At 57.9% G+C, this 21,323-nt stretch overlaps 1 protein-coding gene across 1 annotated transcript; it reads right to left on the bottom strand.

Moving 5' to 3' along the window:
* Nucleotides 1–2,506: 2,506 nt before the first annotated feature.
* Nucleotides 2,507–13,729, bottom strand: KMT5C (lysine methyltransferase 5C). The gene is made up of 8 exons (XM_077789814.1): nt 13,715–13,729; nt 13,371–13,528; nt 11,583–11,745; nt 9,807–9,916; nt 9,441–9,604; nt 9,279–9,298; nt 5,337–5,470; nt 2,507–2,903 (listed from the first exon to the last, which is right to left on the bottom strand). The coding sequence occupies exons 1-8, from the start codon at nt 13,727–13,729 to the stop codon at nt 2,507–2,509; spliced, it is 1,161 nt and encodes a 386-aa protein (XP_077645940.1).
* Nucleotides 13,730–21,323: the final 7,594 nt, after the last annotated feature.

Raw genomic sequence — 21,323 nt, 5'->3', positions numbered from 1 at the left:
CAAAAATGGGGAGGGGCACCTTCACCCCTCCCCCACCCCAAAAATAAAACAAAGGGGGGAGGGGCACCTTCACCCCTCCCCCACCCCCAAAAAATTCCCAAAAATGGGGAGGGGCACCTTCACCCCTCCCCCACCCCCCCAAAAATAAAACAAAGGGGGGAGGGGCACCTTCACCCCTCCCCCACCCCCCCAAAAATAAAACAAAAGGGGGAGGGGCACCTTCACCCCTCCCCCACCCCCCAAAAATGGGGAGGGTCACCTTCACCCCTCCCCCACCCCAAAATCTCCTCCGCAGCCGCTTTTGGTCCAAATTTTGTTTATTTTGGTACAAAACGTCCCCCCGCCCCTCCCCCACCCCAAAAAGCACCAGGGACCCCCCCTCCCCCCCCCAGCCCCTCCCCAAATCGGCACTGGGGAGGGGGGGAGGGGAGCAGCCCCCCCAAATTGGGTCCAGACGGGAATTTTGGGGGGGCCGGGGTGGAATTTGGGGGGTTTGACCCCAAAATTTGGATCTAGAACCCAAAAATGGGGGGTTTGACCCCAAATTTCGGATCTAGAACCCAAAAATGGGGGGTTTGACCCCCAAAATTCGGATCTAGAACCCCAAAATGGGGGTTTGACCCCAAATTTCGGATCTAGAACCCCAAAATGGGGGTTTGACGCCAAAATTCGGATCTCGAACCCAAAAATGGGGGGTTTGACCCCAAAATTCGGAACCAGAGCCAAAAATGGGGGGTTTGACCCCAAAATTCGGATCTAGAACCCAAAAATGGGGGTTTGACCCCAAATTTCGGATCTAGAACCCCAAAATGGGGGTTTGACCCCAAAATTCGGATCTCGACCCCAAAAATGGGGGGGTTGACCCCAAAATTTGGATCCAGACCCCAAAAATGGGGGGTTTGACGCCAAAATTCGGATCTCGAACCCAAAAATGGGGGGTTTGACCCCAAAATTCGGAACCAGAGCCAAAAATGGGGGGTTTGACCCCAAAATTCGGATCTAGAACCCAAAAATGGGGGTTTGACCCCAAAATTTGGGTCTAACCCCCCAAAATCCAAGTCCAGACCCCAAAAGGGGGGGTTTGACCCCAAAAATTTGGGTCTGGTCCCAAAATCCGGGTTCTAAGCCCCAAAAATCTGTGTCCCGACGCCAAAAACGGGGATTTAACCCCAAAATCTGTATCCAAACACCAAAAATGGGGATTTAACCCCAAAATCTGTATCCAAACCCCAAAAATCTGTGTCCAAACCCCAAAAACGGGGATCTAACCCCAAAAATCTGTGTCCAAACCCCAAAAACGGGGATCTAATCCCAAAATCTGTATCTAAACCCCAAAAACGGGGATTTAACCCCAAAATCTGTATCCAAACCCCAAAAACGGGAATCTAACCCAAAAAACGGGGATCTAACCTCAAAAATCTGTATCCAAACCCCAAAAACGGGGATCTAATCCCAAAATCTGTATCTAAACCCCAAAAACGGGAATCTAACCCAAAAAACGGGGATCTAACCCCAAAATCTGTATCTAAACCCCAAAAATCTGTATCCAAACCCCAAAAACGGGGATTTAACCTTCAAAATTCGGGTCAAACCCCCAAAATCCGGGTCTAACCCCCAAAATCCAGGTCAAACCCCCCAAAATCCAGGTCAAACCCCCCAAATCCAGGTCTGACCCCCCAAAATCCGCGTCTAACCCCCAAAACTCGGGTCTAACCCCCCAAATCCGGGTCTAACCCCCAAAATTCGGGTCAAACCCCCAAATCCGGGTCTAACCCCCCAAAATCCACGTCTGACCCCCCAAAACTCGGGTCTAACCCCCAAAATTCGGGTCAAACCCCCCAAATCCGGGTCTCTCCCCCCAAATCCGGGTCTAACACCCAAAATCCAAGTCTAACCCCCAAAATCTGGGTCTGACCCCCAAAACTCGGGTCAAACCCCCCAAAATCCAGGTCTAACCCCCAAAACTCGGGTCTAAACCCCCAAAATCCGGCTCTAACCCCCCAAAATCCGGGTCTGACCCCCCAAAACTCAGGTCTGACCCCCAAAACTCGAGTCAAACCCCCCAAAATCCGGGTCTAACCCCCCAAAATCCGGGTCTAACCCCCCAAAATCCGGGTCTGACCCCCCAAAATCCGGGTCTGACTCGCCAAAACTCGGGTCTGAGCCCCAAAACTCGGGTCTAACCCCCCAAAATCTGGGTCTGACCCCCAAAACTCGGGTCTAACCCCCCAAAATCCAGGTCTCTCCCCCCAAATCCGGGTCTAACCCCCAAAATCCGGGTCTAACCCCCAAAATCCAAGTCTAACCCCCCAAAACTCGGGTCTAACCCCCAAAATCCAGGTCTCTCCCCCCCAAAATCCGGGTCTCTCCCCCAAATCCATCCCCTTCCCCACAGTCCGGGGAAGGTTCCCGGGGGGGGTCCCGCCCCCCCAAACCCCCCAAACCCCCCAAACCCCCCAAACCCCCCCAAACCCCCCCAGACCCCCCAAACCCCCCATCGGGGGTCTCAGGGCCGGGCGGGGGTCCCGGCGGGTTTCGGGGGGCTGCCCCCCAGGCGGACGTGGGCGTAGAGCGCCAGTTTGGGGTCCGGGGGGGCGGCTCTGGGGGTCCCCAGCAGCAGCAGCGGGACCCCCGCCCGCAGGCGGCAGCGCCCCCCGCAGGACACGCAGTCGTGCAGCGCCACGCGGGGCTGGGCGGGGGGCGCCCATTTGGGGAGGGGGCGCCGCCGCCGCCGCCGGGCTCGCGCTTTTGGGGAGGGGGTCCCGGGCCGGGCCGGCGCCCCCCGCCGCCGCAGCCGCACCTCGGTGTCGCGCAGTTCGTATTTTGGGGGGGGGTCCCGCGGGGGGGGCGGGGGGGGCGCACGGGCCCTCCCCCCGCGGCTGCGGAACGCGCCCTCGCCGAGCCTGGGGGGGGAGGGGGGTTAGGGACCCCCGACCCAAATCGGGGACACCCGACCCGAATCGGGGACACCCCCCCGAACCGGGGACAACCCCCCCGAACCGGAATTGGGGACCCCCGACCCAAATCGGGGACACCCGACCCGAATTGGGGACACCCCCCCGAACCGGGGACAACCCCCCCGAACCGGAATTGGGGACCCCCGACCCAAATTGGGGACACCCCCTCAAACCGGGGACAACCCCCCCGAACCGGAATTGGGGACCCCCGACCCAAATTGGGGACACCCCCACTCTGAATTAGGGACCCCCGACCCAAATCGGGGACCCCCGACCCAAATTGGGGACACCCCCCCCGAACCGGAATTGGGGACCCCCGACCCAAATTGGGGACACCCCCACTCTGAATTAGGGGGTCCCTAAACCAGAACTGAGGACCCCCGACCCAAATTGGGGACCCCCGACCCGAATTGGGGACACCCCCCCAAACCGGGGACAACCCCCCTGAACCGGAATTGGGGACCCCCGACCCAAATTGGGGACACCCCCACTCTGAATTAGGGACCCCCGACCCAAATCGGGGACACCCCCCCCAACCAGAATTGGGGACCCCCGACCCAAATTGGGGACCCCCGACCCAAATTGGGGACACCCACCCCGTACCGGAATTGGGGACCCCCGACCCAAATCGGGGACCCCCGACCCAAATTGGGGACCCCCACCCCAAATTGGGGACCCCCGAACCGGAATTGGGGACCCCCGACCCAAATTGGGGACACCCCCACTCTGAATTAGGGACCCCCACCCCAAATTGGGGACCCCCGACCCAAATTGGGGACACCCCCCCCGAACCGGAATTGGGGACCCCCGACCCAAATTGGGGACACCCCCACTCTGAATTAGGGACCCCCGACCCAAATCGGGGACACCCCCCCCAACCCAGAATTAGGGACCCCCACCCAGAACTGGGGAACCCCCACTCTGAATTAGGGACCCCTGCCCAAAATTGGGGAACCCCCACCCGGAATTGGGGATCCCCCTCCCCAAACTGGGGAACCCCACCCGGAATTGGGGATCCCCCACTCTGAATTAGGGACCCCAACCCAAAATTGGGGACCCCCCAACCCGAATTTAGGGACCCAACCTGAAATTGGGGACCCCCACCCAGAATTGGGGAACCCCACACGGGAATTAGGGACCCCCCCATCCCAAAATTGGGGACCCCCACCCAAATTGGCGTATGGCTCCCCAAAATTCAGGTGTCGTTCATCCCCCCCCAAAATCAGGGTTTTCCCCCCCAAAATTTGGGCGTCCCTCTGAGGATTTTGGGGTCCCTTTGGGGTTTTTTGGGTCAGGTTTTTTGGGGTCCCTCTCAGGATTTCGGGGTCAGATTTTTGGGGTCCCTCTGGGGTTTTTGGGGTCCCTCTCAGGATTCTGGGGTCAGGTTTTTGGGGTCCCTCCGGGTTTCTGGGGTCCATCGGGGTTTCCGGGGTCAGATTTTTGGGGTCCCTCTCAGGATTCCAGGGTCAGATTTTTGGGGTCCCTATGGGGTTTTTGGGGTCAGGATTCCAGGGTCCCTCTCAGGATCCCGGGGTCAGGTTTTTGGGGTCCCTCTGGGTTTCCGGGGTCCCTCGGGGTTTCCGGGGTCAGGTTTTTGGGGTCCCTCCGGGGTTTTTGGGGTCCATCGGGGTTTCGGGGGTCAGGTTTTTGGGGTCCCTCTGGGGTTTTTTGGGGTCAGGATTTCGGGATCAGGTTTTTGGGGTCCCTCTGAGGTTTTTGGGGTCCATCGGGGTTTCGGGGGTCAGGTTTTTGGGGTCCCTCTGGGGTTTTTTGGGGTCAGGATTTCGGGATCAGATTTTTGGGGTCCCTCCGGGGTTTTTAGGGTCAGGATTCCGGGGTCCCTGCCAGGATTCCGGGGTCCCTCTCAGGATTCTGGGGTCAGATTTTTGGGGTCCCTCCGGGTTTCCAGGGTCCATCGGGGTTTCCGGGGTCAGATTTTTGGGGTCCCTCTCAGGATTCCGGGGTCAGGTTTTTGGGGTCCCTCGGGGTTTCCGGGGTCCCTCGGGGTTTCCGGGGTCAGATTTTTGGGGTCCCTCTCAGGATTCCAGGGTCAGATTTTTGGGGTCCCTATGGGGTTTTTAGGGTCAGATTTTTTGGGGTCCCTGCCAGGATTCCGGGGTCAGGTTTTTGGGGTCCCTCGGGGTTTCCGGGGTCCCTCTCAGGATCCCGGGGTCAGGTTTTTGGGGTCCCTCTGGGTTTCCGGGGTCCATCGGGGTTTCCGGGGTCAGGTTTTTGGGGTCCCTCTGGGGTTTTTTGGGGTCAGGATTTCGGGATCAGGTTTTTGGGGTCCCTCTGAGGTTTTTGGGGTCCATCGGGGTTTTGGGGTCAGGTTTTTGGGGTCCCTCGGGGTTTCCGGGGTCCCTCGGGGTTTCGGGGTACCTCTCGCAGGTGCGGCACTCGCAGCCGCGGTTGCCCTCGCCGAAGAAGCCGTCGCCGTAGAAGCAGGTGATTTCTGCCCGGGGGGGGATGTCCCGCAGCGCCTGCACCCGCGCCCCGCCCGGGGCCGACACCAACTGCGCCCCGAGAATCGGGGAGTCAGCCCGGGCGGGACCCCGAAACGGGAGAGCCCGAAAGGGACCCCGAAATGGGAGAGCACCGAAAGGGACCCCGAAATGGGAGAGCACAGAAATGGGGACCCTGAAAACGGGAGAGCCCGAAAGGGACCCCAGAAATGGGAGAGAGCCCCAAAATGGGACCCCGAAAACGGGAGAGCCCGAAAGGGACCCCGAAATGGGAGAGAGCCCCAAAATGGGACCCCGAAAACGGGAGAGCCCGGGCGGGACCCCGAAAACGGGAGAGCCCGAAAGGGACCCCAGAAACGGGAGAGCACAGAAAGGAACCCCGAAAATGGGAGAGCACAGAAATGGGGACCCTGAAAACGGGAGAGCCCGAAAGGGACCCCAGAAATGGGAGAGAGCCCCAAAATGGGACCCCGAAAATGGGGGAGCACTGAAATGGGGATCACAAAAATGGGGGAGCCCCAAAATAGGGACCCAAAAATGGGACAGCACCGAAATGGGATCCCGAAAATGGGAGAGCCCCAAAATGGGATCCCGAAAATGGGAGAGCACCGAAATGGGATCCCAAAAATGGGAGAGCACCGAAATGGGATCCCGAAAACGGGAGAGCCCCGAAATGGGATCCCAAAAATGGGAGAGCACCGAGTTGGGATCCCGAAAATGGGAGAGCCCCGAAATGGGGACCCGGAAAATGGGAGAGCACCGAAATGGGATCCTAAAAATGGGAGAGCCCCAAAATGGGATCCCAAAAATGGGAGAGCCCCGAAATGGGGACCCTGAAAATGGGAGAGCACCAAAATGGGATCCCGAAAATGGGAGAGCACCGAAACGGGGATACCGAAAATGGGGGAGCCCCAAAATAGGGACCCAAAAATGAGAGAGCACCGAAATGAGATCCCGAAAATGGGAGAGCACTGAAATGGGATCCCGAAAATGGGAGAGCACCGAAACAGGGACCCTGAAAACGGGAGAGCCCGAAAGGGACCCCAGAAATGGGAAAGAGCCCTGAAACGGGGACCCTGAAAATGGGAGAGCCCCGAAATGGGACCCCGAAAATGGGAGAGCCCCGAAATGGGACCCCGAAAATGGGAGAGCACCAAAATGGGATCCCGAAAATGGGGGAGCACTGAAATGGGGATCCCAAAAATGGGAGAGCTCCAAAATAGGGGCCCAAAAATGGGAGAGCACCGAAATGAGATCCCGAAAATGGGAGAGCACCAAATGGGATCCCAAAAACGGGAGAGAGCACCAAAATGGGGACCCCGAAAATGGGAGAGAACCCCAAAATAGAGACCCCAAAAATATCAGAGCCCCAAAACAGGACCCCAAAAATGCCCCTTCCTCTATCATGTTTCCACCATTTTGTTCCCCTCACTCTTCTCATAACTTTTCTCTCACGTTTCTTCCCTTTCCCCTCACATTTTCCACCGTTTTCCCCTCACATTTCCCACCCTTTTCCCCCTCACATTTTCTGCTTTGTTTCTCCTCGTATTTCCGACCACGTTCCCCCTCACGTTTCCAGCCACTTTTCCCCTCATGTTTTCTGCTTTTTCCTCCTCACATTTCCCACCATTTTCCCCCTCACATTTTGCACTTTTCCCCTCATGTTTCCAGCCACTTTTCCCCTCTCATTTTCTGCTTTTTCCCCCTCACATTTCCCGCTCTTTTTCTCCTCACGTTTCTCGCTTTTTCTCCTCACATTTCACACCATTTTTTCCCCTCACGTTTTCTACCATTTTTCCCCTCATGTTTCCAGCCACTCTTCCCCTCACATTTTCTGCTTTTTTTCCCTCATATTGTCTGCTTTTTTCCCCTCGCATTTTCTGCTTTTTTCCCCCTCACATTTTCTGCTTTTTTTCTCCTCACATTTCCCACTTTTTTTTTCCCACATTTCCCACCACTTTTTCCCTCACATTTTCTACTTTTCCCCATTTTTTCCCCCTCACGTTTCCTGCTCTTTTTCTCCTCACATTTCCCACCGTTTTTCCCTCTCATGTTTTCTACCACTTTTTCCCTTGTGTTTCCAGCCTTTCCACACTTTTCTCCTCACGTTTCCCGCCCTTTTCTCCCCTCACGTTTCCCACCCTTTTTTCTCCTGTTTCCATCTCTTTTTTCCTCACATTTTCCAGCATTTTTTCCTGTCATGTTTTCTACCACTTTTCCCCTTGCATTTTCCATCCTTTTCCCCCCTCACGTTTCCCACCTTTTTCCCCTTGCATTTCCCACCATTTTTTCCCTCACATTTTCCATCCTCTTCCCCTCACATTTTCCATCTCTTTTTTCCTCACGTTTTCTACCACTTTTCCCCTCACATTTTTCCATCCTTTTCCCCTCACATTTTCCATCCTTTTCCCCTCACGTTTTCTACGACTTTTCCCCTCACGTTTTCCCGCTCTTTTTCCCCTCACGTTTTCCTGCCCTTTTCTCCCCTCATGTTTCCCGCCCTTTTCCCCTCACGTTTTCTACCACTTTCCCCTCACATTTTCCATCCTTTTCCCCTCACCTTTTCTACCACTTTTCCCCTCACATTTTTCCATCCTTTTCCCCTCACATTTTCCATCCTTTTCCCCTCATGTTTCCCGCCCTTTTCTCCCCTCACGGTTTCCCGCCCTTTTCTCCCCTCACGTTTTCCCGCCCTTTTTCCCCTCACATTTTCCCGCTCTTTTTCCCCTCACGTTTTCCTGCCCTTTTCTCCCCTCATGTTTCCCGCCCTTTTCCCCTCACGTTTTCCATTCTTTTCCCCTCACATTTCCCGCCCTTTTCCCCTCACGTTTTCTACCACTTTCCCCCTCACATTTTCCATCCTTTTCCCATTTTCCATTCTTTTCCCCTCCCGTTTTCCATTCTTTTCCCCTCCCATTTTCCATCCCTTTCCCCTCACATTTTCCATCCTTTTCCCCTCACGTTTTCTACCACTTTTCCCCTCACATTTTTCCATTCTTTTCCCCTCACGTTTTCCATCCTTTTCCCCTCACGTTTTCTACGACTTTTCCCCTCATGTTTTCCATCCTTTTCCCCTCACGTTTTCCCGCCCTTTTCTCCCCTCACGTTTCCTGCTCTTTTTCCCCTCACGTTTTCCCGCCCTTTTCCCCTCACGTTTTCCATTCTTTTCCCCTCACGTTTTCCCGCCCTTTTCTCCCCTCACGTTTCCTGCTCTTTTTCCCCTCACATTTTTCCATCCTTTTCCCCTCACGTTTTCTACGACTTTTCCCCTCACGTTTTCCATCCTTTTCCCCTCACGTTTTCCCGCCCTTTTTCCCCTCACATTTTCCTGCCCTTTTCCCCCTCACGTTTCCTGCTCTTTTTCCCCTCACATTTTCCTGCTCTTTTTCCCCTCACATTTTCCTGCTCTTTTCCCCTCACGTTTCCTGCTCTTTTCTCCCCTCACGTTTTCCCGCCCTTTTCCCCTCACGTTTTCCATTCTTTTCCCCTCACATTTTCCCACCCTTTTTCCCCTCACGTTTCCCGCCCTTTTTCCCCTCACGTTTCCCGCCCTTTTTCCCCTCACGTTTCCTGCCCTTTTCCCCTCATGTTTTCCATTCTTTTCCCCTCCCATTTTCCATCCCTTTCCCCTCACATTTTCCATCCTTTTCCCCTCACGTTTTCTACCACTTTTCCCCTCACATTTTTCCATTCTTTTCCCCTCACGTTTTCCATTCTTTTCCCCTCACATTTCCCGCCCTTTTCCCCTCACGCTCCCCGCCATCTTTCCCTCACATTCCCCAGCACAAACCCCCCCCAAACCCAACTTTTCTCACCCCAAACCCACCGAACACCAATAAAAACCCCTCCTCACACTCACCCTGCAGTTTGGCCGACAATCTGACGACACCAACACATCCATCAGCACCCGCTCCAGGCTCCCCCAGCCCCCGCGGGCGAGTCCTGAGGGCGCCCAGTGCAATTCGGGGAGGGGGTCCCAGGGCGGATTTTTTCCGGATTTTTGGCGGTTTTGGGGTCCCACCGTGGTTGATGAAGGCAGCCGGCCCCAGCCAGAGCTGGGTTTTCCTGCGGCGGGTGGAGTACATGAGGCTGAAGTCGTTGTCGCCCGCCCGCAGCAGCGCCCGGTCCGAGCCCCGCAGCTCCACCCCGCAGCCGCCCAGCAGCTCCAGCGTCTCGTGCTTGCGCCTGGACACCCGAAAAAAAACCACCAAAAAATTAAAAACCGCATTTTGACACCTCTGTGCATCCACCGAGCGCTTTGGGGACCCCTCCGTGCGGGGGTCAGCGTGGCGGGTGCAGGGGATTTTGGAGGCGGTTGGGGATTTTTGGAAGAGGTTGTGGATTTTGGGGTGATTTTTGTGGTTTTTGGGGCGCCCCCAGCCCTCACCAGGTGCGGGTGGAGACCACCCTGGCGCCGTTGATGTCGCGGCTGTAGCGGGTGCAGCGCTGGATGCTGAAGCCGCTCTCGGGCAGGAGCGCCCGCAGGTAGCGGAACACCTGGATGGGGCAGGAGGGAAATGGGGGGCTCGGGACCCCCGAAAGAAACTGCCTCAGACCCACTGAAACAGGGAGAGCACTCAGGAACCTTCCCTGTGCCTCAGGGATCCCACAAAAACCCCCCAAAATCCCTCCCTGTGCCCCTCAGGAACCTTCCCTGTGCCTCACAGATCCCTCAGAAATCCGTCAGAAACCTTCCCTGTGCCTCATGGATCCCTCAGAATCCTTCCCTGTGCCTCATGGATCCCACAAAAACCCCCCAAAATCCTTCCCTGTGCCTCTCAGGAACCTTCCCTGTGCCTCATGGATCCCTCAGAAATCCCTCAGGAACCTTCCCTGTGCCCCACAGATCCCTCAGGAACCTTCCCTGTGCCTCATGGATCCCACAAAAACCCCCCAAAATCCTTCCCTGTGCCTCTCAGAAACCTTCCCTGTGCCCCATGGATCCCTCAGAAATCCCTCAGAAACCTTCCCTGTGCCTCATGGATCCCTCAGAAATCCCTCAGAAACCTTCCCTGTGCCTCATGGATCCCTCAGAATCCTTCCCTGTGCCTCACGGATCCCTCAGAAACCTTCCCTGTGCCTCACGGATCCCTCAGAAACCTTCCCTGTGCCTCACGGATCCCTCAGAAACCTTCCCTGTGCCTCACGGATCCCTCAGGAACCTTCCCTGTGCCTCACGGATCCCTCAGGAACCTTCCCTGTGCCTCACGGATCCCTCAGAATCCTTCCCTGTGCCTCATGGATCCCTCAGAATCCTTCCCTGTGCCTCATGGATCCCACAAAAACCCCCCAAAATCCCTCCCTGTGCCCCATGGATCCCTCAGAATCCTTCCCTGTGCCTCATGGATCCCTCAGAAACCTTCCCTGTGCCTCATGGATCCCACAAAAACCCCCCAAAATCCTTCCCTGTGCCTCTCAGAAACCTTCCCTGTGCCCCATGGATCCCTCAGAAATCCCTCAGAATCCTTCCCTGTGCCCCACAGACCCCTCTGTGCCCCCCAATAGGACCCCAGCAGACCCCCCATTCATCCCTTACCCCCAAACCCCCCCGGGACCCCCCAGACTCCCCCCAAATCTCCCCCCAACCCTCCCAAACTTCCCCCAAACGCCCCCGGGACCCCCCAGATCTCCCCCAATCCCCCCCGGGACCCCCCAAACTCCCCCAAACTTCCCCCAAACGCCCCCGGGACCCCCCCAAACTCCCCCCAAATCTCCCCCCAAACCCTCCCGGGACCCCCAAATCCCCCCCGGGACCCCCCAAACTTCCCCCAATCCCCCCCGGGACCCCCCAAACCCCCCCAAATCTCCCCCAATCTCCCCAAACTTCCCCCAATCCCCCCCAGTCTCCCCCGGGACCCCCCAATCACCCCCAAACTCCCCCGAAACTCCCCCCAAACTTCCCCCAAACTCCCCCAAATCTCCCCCAAACCCCCCCAAACCTCCCCGGGACCCCCCAAACTCCCCCAAATCTCCCCCAAACCCCCCCAGATCTCCCCCAAATCCCCCCCAGTGCCCCCCAATCCCCCCAAACTCCCCCAGATCTCCCCCAAATCCCCCCCAGATCTCCCCCAATCCCCCCCGGGACCCCCCAAACCCCCCAAACTCCCCCCAAATCTCCCCCAATCCCCCCCAGTCCCCCCCAATGCCCCCAATCCCGCCGTACGTGGTTCTTGAGCGCCGCCCGCTGCGCCGCCCGCCGCCGGCGGAAGAACGCCGGGGCCCAGGCGCCGCTCAGCGTCCGCCACGCCGCCTCCAGGTCCCGCCGCTGCCGGAACGCCTCGATGGCCGCCCGCAGCTGGGCCCGGCGCCGCAGGGCGGGCAGGGGGCTGCGGGGCACCGGCCATCAGCACCGGCACCGGGCACCGGCACCGGGCATCAGCACCGGCACCGGGCAGGGGCACTGGGCACGGGCACCGGGCATCAGGACCGGCACCGGGCACCGGCACCGGGCACGGGCATGGGCACCGGGCACCGGGTATGGGCACCAGGCATGGGCACCGGGCATCAGCACCGGCACCGGGCACCGGCACCGGGCATGGGCACCGGCACCGGGCATGGGCACCGGCACCGGGCATCAGCACCGGCACCGGGCACCGGCACCGGGCATGGGCACCGGCACCGGGCATGGGCACCGGCACCGGGCATCAGCACCGGCACCGGGCATGGGCACCGTACCGGGCATGGGCACCGGGCATCAGCACCGGCACCAGGCACCGGGCACCGGGCATGGGCACCAGCACCGGGCACCGGGCATGGGCACCGGGCACCGGGTATGGGCACCGGGCATGGGCACCGGGCATCAGCACCGGGCATGGGCATCGGGCACTGGCACCGCACCGGGCATGGGCACTGGGCATGGGCACCGGGCATCAGCACCGGCACCGGGCACCGGCACCGGGCACCGGGCATGGGCACCGGCACCGGGCATGGGCACCGGGCATCAGCACCGGCACCGGGCATGGGCACCGGCACCGGGCACCGGCACCGGGCATCAGCACCGGCACCGGGCATCAGCACCGGCACCGGCACCGGGCATCAGCACCGGCACTGGGCACCGCACCGGGCACCGGGCATGGGCACCGGCACTGGGCATGGGCACCAGGCATGGGCACCGGGCACCGGGTATGGGCACTGGGCATGGGCACCGGCACCGGGCATCGGCACTGGGCATGGGCACTGGGCACCGGGCACCGGCACCGGGCATGGGCACCGGGCATGGGCACCGGGCATGGGCACCGGGCATGGGCACCGGGCACCGGGTATGGGCACTGGCACCGCACCGGGCATCAGCACCGGGCATGGGCACCGGGCATCGGGCATGGGCACTGGGCATCAGCACCGGGCACCGGGCATGGGCACCGGCACCGCACTGGGCATGGGCACCGGGCATGGGCACCGGCACCGCACTGGGCATGGGCACCGGGCATGGGCACCGGGCATGGGCACCGGGCATCGGGCATGGGCACTGGGCATCAGCACCGGGCACCGGGCATGGGCACCGGCACCGCACTGGGCATGGGCACCGGGCATGGGCACCGGGCATGGGCACCGGGCACCGAGCATCAGCACCGGCACCGGGCACCGCACCGGGCACCGGGCATGGGCACCGGGCATCGGGCATGGGCACCGGGCATGGGCACCAGGCATCAGCACCGGGCATGGGCACTGGCACCGGGCACCAGCACCGGCACCGGGCATCAGCACCGGGCATGGGCACCGGGCATGGGCACCGGGCACCGGCACGGACACATGGTGCCGCCCGGTTCTCCCTCCCGGTGCTCCCCCAGTGTCCCCCGGTTTTCCCCCCCGGTTCTCCCCCCCGTTTCTCCCTCCCGGTTCTCCCCCCCGGTTTTCCCTCCCGGTTCTCCCCCCGGTTCTCTCTCCCGGTTCTCCCCCCGGTTCTCCCCCCGGTTCTCCCTCCCGGTTCCCCCCGGTTCTCCCCCGCTCTGACCTGACGCCCATCTTGTGCGTGCGGAAGCCGAGCACCGAGTCCAGCACGAGGCTCGTGGCCAGGTCATCGTTCTCGCACAGCTCCCGCGCCGTCACCGCCGTCCCCGCCGCCCGCGCCGCCGCCGGCCGCTCCCGCCGCCGCCTCCTCCGCCGCCGCGCCTGCAGCACCGCGAGCGGCGTCAGCGGGAGCGCCCGCGGGGCGCAGCCCGAGCGCGCGGCGAGCCCCGGGAGCGCCGGGAGCCCCGGCCCGGCCGTTACCGCAGCGCCGGAGCCGCGGGAGCCGCGGGAGCCGCCGCCCGCACCGGGCCCGGCGCGGCCGCGGCGCCGCCGCCCGCCCGCTCCCGCCGCGCGCTCCGCCATCCCCATTGGCCGCCGCCCCGCCGCGCCGCCGCTCCCATTGGCTGCCCGCGAGGCGCACGGTGAGCTGATTGGTGGCAACCGCGGCGCTCCCGCATTGGTCCGCGGCGTTGAGGGCTGGCTATTGGCCCGCGGAGATGCCGATCAAAGCGTTTTGTCTTGTCATTGGTTGAATTCGCTCGAGGGCGGCTGAAATCCCTCCTTTTTATTCTATTGGCTAAACCCAACCGCCTTCCTCGCTTCCTATTGGCCTCCTCCCTCCCGCTCCTCCCTCGCTATTGGCCGAGCGCGCTGTCACTCACTCCGCCGGCTCACAATGCGCCGGCCATAAACAATGCGGCCGAAACCCCGCCCCTTCCGCCGCTGGCCCCGCCCACGCCAAGATGGCGGCGGGCAGGCGCGGCGGGCGGCGCTGAGCGGGGCCGGGCGGCACCGGCGGCTCCCGGCGGGCCCGGATCGGTCCCGGATCGGCCCCGGATCGGCCCCGATCGGCCCCGGGGCTCTCGGAGCGGCGCGCGGCGCGGCCATGGCAGCGGCGGAGGGCGGCGGGGCCGGCGGCGGCCGGCGGGAGCCGCCGCGGACGCTGCAGGGGCTGCTGGAGATGGCGCTGGCGGCCGGCGAGGCGCGGCCCGAGCCCCGCCAGCCCCTGCCCGAGGAGGTGCCGGCGCCGGGCGGGACCCGGGGGGCTCGGGGGGCTCGGGGGCGCTCTGGGGACGCTTTGGGGTCACTTTTGGGGCTCTGGGGACACTTTGGGGGCACTTTTGGGGGCACTTTTGGGGCTCTTTGGGGCTGTCTGGAAGCTTTGGGGGTTCTCTGGGGTCACTTTTGGGGCTTTTCAGCCTCTCTGGGGACACTTTTGGGACACTTTTGGGGCTTTGGAGTCACTTTTGGAACTTTTTGGCCTCTCTGGGGACACTTTTGTGACACTTTTGGGGCTCTGGGGTCACTTTTGGAGCTTTTTGGCTTCTCTGGGGACACTTTGGGGGCACTTTGGGGTCACTTTTGGGGCTCTGGGGTCACTTTTGGGGCTCTTTGGGCTCTCTGGGGACACTTTTGGGACACTTTTGGGGCTCTGGAGTCACTTTTGGAACTTTTTGGCCTCTCTGGGGACACTTTTCAGGCTCTTTGGGCTCTTTGGGGGCACTTTTGGGGCTTTGGAGTCACTTTTGGGGCTTTTTGGCCTCTCTGGGGACACTTTGGGGACACTTTTGGGGCTTTTGGGGCTCTTTGGGGCTGTCTGGAAGCTTTGGGGCTGTCTGGGGTCACTTTTGGGGCTTTTCAGCCTCTCTGGGGACACTTTTGGGACACTTTTGGGACACTTTTGGGGCTTTGGAGTCACTTTTGGAACTTTTTGGCCTCTCTGGGGACACTTTTGTGACACTTTTGGGGCCCTAGGGTCACTTTTGAGGCTCTGGGGTCACTTTTGAGGCTCTGGGGACACTTTTGGGGCTCTGGGGTCACTTTTGGAGCTTTTTGGCCTCTCTGGGGACACTTTTGGGGGCTCTTTGGGGCTGTCTGGGGGCACTTTTGGGGCTTTTTGGGCTCTTTGGGGTCACTTTTGGGGCTCTTTGGGGCTGTCTGGGGACACTTTGGGGCTTTTCAGCTTCTCTGGGGACACTTTGGGGGCACTTTTGGGGCACTTTGGCCTCTCTGGGGACACTTTGGGGGCACTTTTGGGGCTCTTTGGGGCTGTCTGGAAGCTTTGGGGCTGTCTGGGGTCACTTTTGGGGCTTTTTGGCCTCTCTGGGGACACTTTGGGGACACTTTTGGGGCCCTGGGGTCACTTTTGAGGCTCTGGGGACACTTTTGGGGCTCTGGGGTCACTTTTGGGGCTTTTCAGCCTCTCTGGGGACACTTTGGGGTCACTTTTGGGACACTTTGGGGGAACTTTTGGGGCTCTGGGGTCACTTTTGAGGCTCTGGGGACACTTTTGGGACACTTTTGGGACACTTTGGGGTCACTTTTGGGGCTCTTTGGGGTCACTTTTGGGGTCACTTTTGGGACACTTTGGGGTCACTTTTGGGGCTCTGGAGTCACTTTTGGGGGTTTGGGGGTCCCCGGGATAATTCGGGGTCCCAGGGCCTGGTTTGAGGTGCCAGAGGCGAATTTTGGGGTGACTCTGGCTGATTTTGGGGTGATTTTGCCCGATTTTGGGGTAATTTTGGCCGATTTTGGGGTGACTCTGGCTGATTTTGGGGTAATTTTGCCGGATTTTGGGGTAATTTTGGCCGATTTTGGGGTGACTCTGGCTGATTTTGGGGTGATTTTGCCCGATTTTGGGGTAATTTTGGCCGATTTTGGGGTGACTCTGGCCGATTTTGGGGTGATTTTGCCCAATTTTGGGGTAATTTTGCCCGATTTTGGGGTAACTTTGCCCGATTTTGGGGTGACTCTGGCTGATTTTGGGGTGACTCTGGCTGATTTTGGGGTAATTTTGGCCGATTTTGGGGTGACTTTGGCTGATTTTGGGGTGACTCTGGCTGATTTTGGGGTAATTTTGGCCGATTTTGGGGTAATTTTGGGTTAATTTAGGGTAATTTGTGCCCCCCAGGGCAGCAGCAGCTCCCTGCTCTGGTGTCGGAGACTGTGACGGGTTCTGGGTTAATCCCACTTTAATTTCACTTTAATTTGGTTTTACTTTCACTTTAATTTTGCTTTAATTTCACTTTAATTTCGCTTTAATTTTTGTTTAACCTCAGGGTAGCTTTGGGATAATTTAGGATAACTTTGGGATAATTATTTAGGATAACTCTAGGATAATTTATAATAATTTTGGGATAACTCAGGATAATTTAGGGTAACTTTGGGATAATTACTTAGGATAAGTTTGGGATAACTTAGGCTAACTTTGGGATAATTTAGGATAACTTTGGGATAATTATTTAGGATAACTTTGGGATAATTATTTAGAATAACTAGGATAATTTAGGATAACTTTGGGATAATTTATTATAACTTTGGGATAATTATTTAGGATAACTTTAGGATAATTTATGATAACTTTGGGATAATTTTGGATAATTTAGGATAACTTTGGGATAATTATTTAGGATAATTTAGGATAACTTTAGGATAATTTATGATAACTTTGGGATAATTATTTAGGCTACCTTCGGGATAACTTAGGACAATTTAGGATAACTTTAGAATAATTATTTAGGATAACTCTAGGATAATTTAGAATAACTTTAGGATAATTTATGATAACTTTGAGATAACTTAGGATAATTCAGGATAGCTTTGAGAAAATTACTTAGGATAATTTTGGGATAACTTATGATAACTTTAGGATAATTTATGATAACTTTAAGATAATTTATTATAACTTTAAGATAATTTATGATATTTTTTCCCCCCAGAGGCAGCAGTGGCTGCGGCAGGCCGTGTCCCAGGCGCTGGCCGGGCCCGGGTTCACCCCGCTGTGACTCTGGGATAACTCAGGGATAATTTATGATAATTTAGGATAATTTATTATAACTTTAAGATAATTTATGATATTTTTTCCCCCCAGAGGCAGCAGTGGCTGCGCCAGGCCGTGTCCCAGGCGCTGGCCGGGCCCGGGTTAATCTTGGTGTGACTCTGGGATAACTCTGGGATAATTTAGGATAATTTAGGCTAACTTTGGGATAATTTATGATATTTTTTCCCCCCAGAGGCAGCAGTGGCTGCAGCAGGCCGTGTCCCAGGCGCTGGCCGGGCCCGGGTTCACCCCGCTGTGACTCTGGGATAACTCTGGGATAATTTAGGATAATTTATGATAACTTTAGGATAATTTATGCTAACTTTGGGATAATTTATGATAATTTCTGTCTCCCAGAGGCAGCAGTGGCTGCGGCAGGCCGTGTCCCAGGCGCTGGCCGGGCCCGGGTTCACCCTGCTGTGACTCTGGGATAACTCTGGGATAATTTATGATAATTTATGATAACTTTAGGATAATTTATGCTAACTTTGGGATAATTTATGATAATTTCTGTCTCCCCAGAGGCAGCAGTGGCTGCGGCAGGCCGTGTCCCAGGCGCTGGCCGGGCCCGGGTTCACCCCGCTGTGACTCTGGGATAACTCTGGGATAATTTAGGATAATTTATTATAACTTTAGGATAATTCATGATAACTTTGGGATAATTTGGGATAATTTATGATAATTTCTGTCCCCCAGAGGCAGCAGTGGCTGCGGCAGGCCGTGTCCCAGGCGCTGGCCGGGCCCAGGTTCGCCCTGCTGTGACTCTGGGATAACTCTGGGATAATTTAGGATAACTTTGGGATAATTTATGATAACTTTAAGATAATTTAGGATATTTTTTCCCCCCAGAGGCAGCAGTGGCTGCGGCAGGCCGTGTCCCAGGCCCTGGCCGGGCCCGGCGCCGCCCGGGCCGAGCTGCAGCGCTGCCTGCGGCTGCTGGCCCAGCCCTGCCCCGGCCAGGCCGCGGCCGAGAGCGGCCGGGGGGACAGCGGGGGACACGAGGAGGCGCTGGCCGAGCTGGCCGAGCTCTGCGAGAGCCTGGACAATGCCACGGGTGAGATGGGGTCACTCACTGGTCACTCTGGGGTCATTGGGTCACTCACTGGTCACTCACTGGTCACTCTGGGGTCACTGGGGTCACTGGGACACGAGGAGGCGCTGGCCGAGCTGGCCGAGCTCTGCGAGAGCCTGGACAATGCCACGGGTGAGATGGGGTCACTCACTGGTCACTCACTGGTCACTCTGGGGTCACTGGGACACGAGGAGGCGCTGGCCGAGCTGGCCGAGCTCTGCGAGAGCCTGGACAATGCTACTGGTGAGCCATTGGTCACTCACTGGTCACTCACTGGTCACTCTGGGGTCACTGGGGTCACTGGGACACGAGGAGGCGCTGGCCGAGCTGGCCGAGCTCTGCGAGAGCCTGGACAATGCCACGGGTGAGATGGGGTCACTCACTGGTCACTCTGGGGTCACTCTGGGGTCACTGGGGTCACTCACTGGTCACTCTGGGGTCACTGGGGTCACTGGGACACGAGGAGGCGCTGGCCGAGCTGGCCGAGCTCTGCGAGAGCCTGGACAATGCTACAGGTGAGCCATTGGTCATTCTGGGTCATTGGGGTCACTCACTGGTCACTCTGGGGTCATTGGGTCACTCACTGGTCACTCTGGGGTCACTGGGGTCACTCACTGGTCACTCTGGGGTCATTGGGGTCACTGGGACACGAGGAGGCGCTGGCCGAGCTGGCCGAGCTCTGCGAGAGCCTGGACAATGCCACCGGTGAGCCACTGGTCACTCACTGGTCACTCTGGGGTCACTGGGGTCATTGGGTCACTCTGGGGTCACTGGGGTCACTCACTGGTCACTCACTGGTCACTCTGGGGTCACTCACTGGTCACTCTGGGGTCATTGGGTCACTCACTGGTCACTCTGGGGTCATTGGGTCACTCACTGGTCACTCAGGGGTCACTCTGGGGTCATTTGGTCACTCAGGGCTTTGGCACTGCTGGGCTCGTTTGGGGCTGGATTTTGGGTTTTTTCTGAGGGATTTCTGCCATTTTTAACCCTTTAAACCCTGTTTTTCCCCGTTTTTCCCGTTTTTAACCCGTTTTTTCCCATTTTCTCCCCTTTTCTCCCAGATTTCTGCTCCCTGGGCGGGCTGGAGGTGCTGCGGGCGCTGCTGGGCTCGTTTGGGGCTGGATTTTGGGTTATTTTCTGAGGGATTTCTGCCATTTTTAACCCTTTAAACCCCATTCTAACCCATTTTTTCCCATTTTTAACCCGTTTTCTCCCATTTTCTCCCCTTTTCTCCCAGATTTCTGCTCCCTCGGGGGCCTGGAGGTGCTGCGGGCGCTGCTGGGGCACGGCCGGGCGCCGCTGCGGGCGGGCGCCGCGCGGGCGCTGGGCGCCTGCGCCCAGAACCTGCCGGGGGCCCAGGCCCGGGCGCTGCGCCTCGGGGTGCTGCCCACCCTGCTGGGGGTCCTGAGGGGAGACCCCGACCCGCGGGTGCCCCCCGCCGCGCTCTTCGCCATCTCCTGTGAGTCCGGGGGTTCGGGGATTTTTTGGGAATTTTTGGGAATTTTTTTGGGATTTTTTTTGGATTTTTTTTGATTTTTAGCGATTTTTTTAGGTGATTTTTGGGGGGTTTTTGGGGGGTTTTTGGGGGTCCTGAGGGGAGACCCCGACCCCGGGGTGCCCCCCGCCGCGCTCTTCGCCATCTCCTGTCAGTCCGGGGGGTTCCGGGATTTTTTGGGAATTTTTGGGAATTTTTTGGGATTTTTTTTGATTTTTAGCGATTTTTTTAGGGGATTTTTGGGGGTTTTTAGGGGGTTTTGGGGAGTTTTTGGGAATTTTTAGGAGGATTTTTAGGGGTTTTTTTGGGGAGGTTTTAGGGGCTGCAGCAGCTGCAGGATTTGGGGAGGATTTGGGGAGGATTTTTGGGTGGGTTTTGGGGTTTTTAGGGTGGTTTTGGGGTGTTTTTTTGCCGTTTTTAGCCGTTTTTTCGCCGTTTTTTCCCGATTTTGCCCTTTTTAACCCCAATTTCCTCGTTGCAGGCCTGGTGCGGGCGCAGCCGCAGGGGCTGCAGCAGCTGCAGGATTTGGGGAGGATTTGGGGAGGATTTTTGGGTGGATTTTGATGGTTTTGGGGTGTTTTTTTGCCGTTTTTTGCCGTTTTTCGCCGTTTTTCCCGATTTTGCCCTTTTTAACCCCAATTTCCTCGTTGCAGGCCTGGTGCGGGCGCAGCCGCAGGGGCTGCAGCAGCTGCAGGATCTGGGGAGGATTTGGGGAGGATTTTTGGGTGGATTTTGGGGTTTTTGGGGTGTTTTTTTGCCGTTTTTTGCCGTTTTTTCGCCGTTTTTTCCCGATTTTTCCCTTTCTAACCCCAATTTCCTCGTTGCAGGCCTGGTGCGGGCGCAGCCGCAGGGGCTGCAGCAGCTGCAGGATTTGGGGAGGATTTTTGGGTGGATTTTTGGGTGGATTTTGATGGTTTTGGGGTGTTTTTTTGCCGTTTTTTGCCGTTTTTTCGCCGTTTTTTCCCAATTTTGCCCTTTTTAACCCCAATTTCCTCGATGCAGGCCTGGTGCGGGCGCAGCCGCAGGGGCTGCAGCAGCTGCAGGATCTGGGGAGGATTTTTGGGTGGATTTTGGTGGTTTTGGGGTGTTTTTTTGCCGTTTTTAGCCGTTTTTCGCCGTTTTTTCGCCGTTTTTCCCGATTTTGCCCTTTTTAACCCCAATTTCCACTCCCCAGGCCTGGTGCGGGCGCAGCCGCAGGGGCTGCAGCAGCTGCAGGATTTGGGGAGGATTTGGGGAGGATTTTTGGGTGGGTTTGGGGGTTTTTGGGGTGTTTTTTTGCCGTTTTTTTGCCGTTTTTTGCCGTTTTTTCGCCGTTTTTTCCCGATTTTGCCCTTTTTAACCCCAATTTCCTCGTTGCAGGCCTGGTGCGGGCGCAGCCGCAGGGGCTGCAGCAGCTGCAGGATTTGGGGAGGATTTTTGGGTGGATTTTGGGGTGGATTTTGGGGTTTTTAGGGCGGATTTTGGGGTTTTTGGGGTGTTTTTTTGCCGTTTTTTCGCCGTTTTTTCGCCGTTTTTTCCCGATTTTGCCCTTTTTAACCCCAATTTCCTCGTTGCAGGCCTGGTGCGG

Source organism: Lonchura striata, chromosome 38 (assembly GCF_046129695.1).
Source record: "Lonchura striata isolate bLonStr1 chromosome 38, bLonStr1.mat, whole genome shotgun sequence".
Classification (NCBI taxonomy): domain Eukaryota; kingdom Metazoa; phylum Chordata; class Aves; order Passeriformes; family Estrildidae; genus Lonchura; species Lonchura striata.
This window is presented reverse-complemented; position numbering and strand designations above follow the sequence as displayed.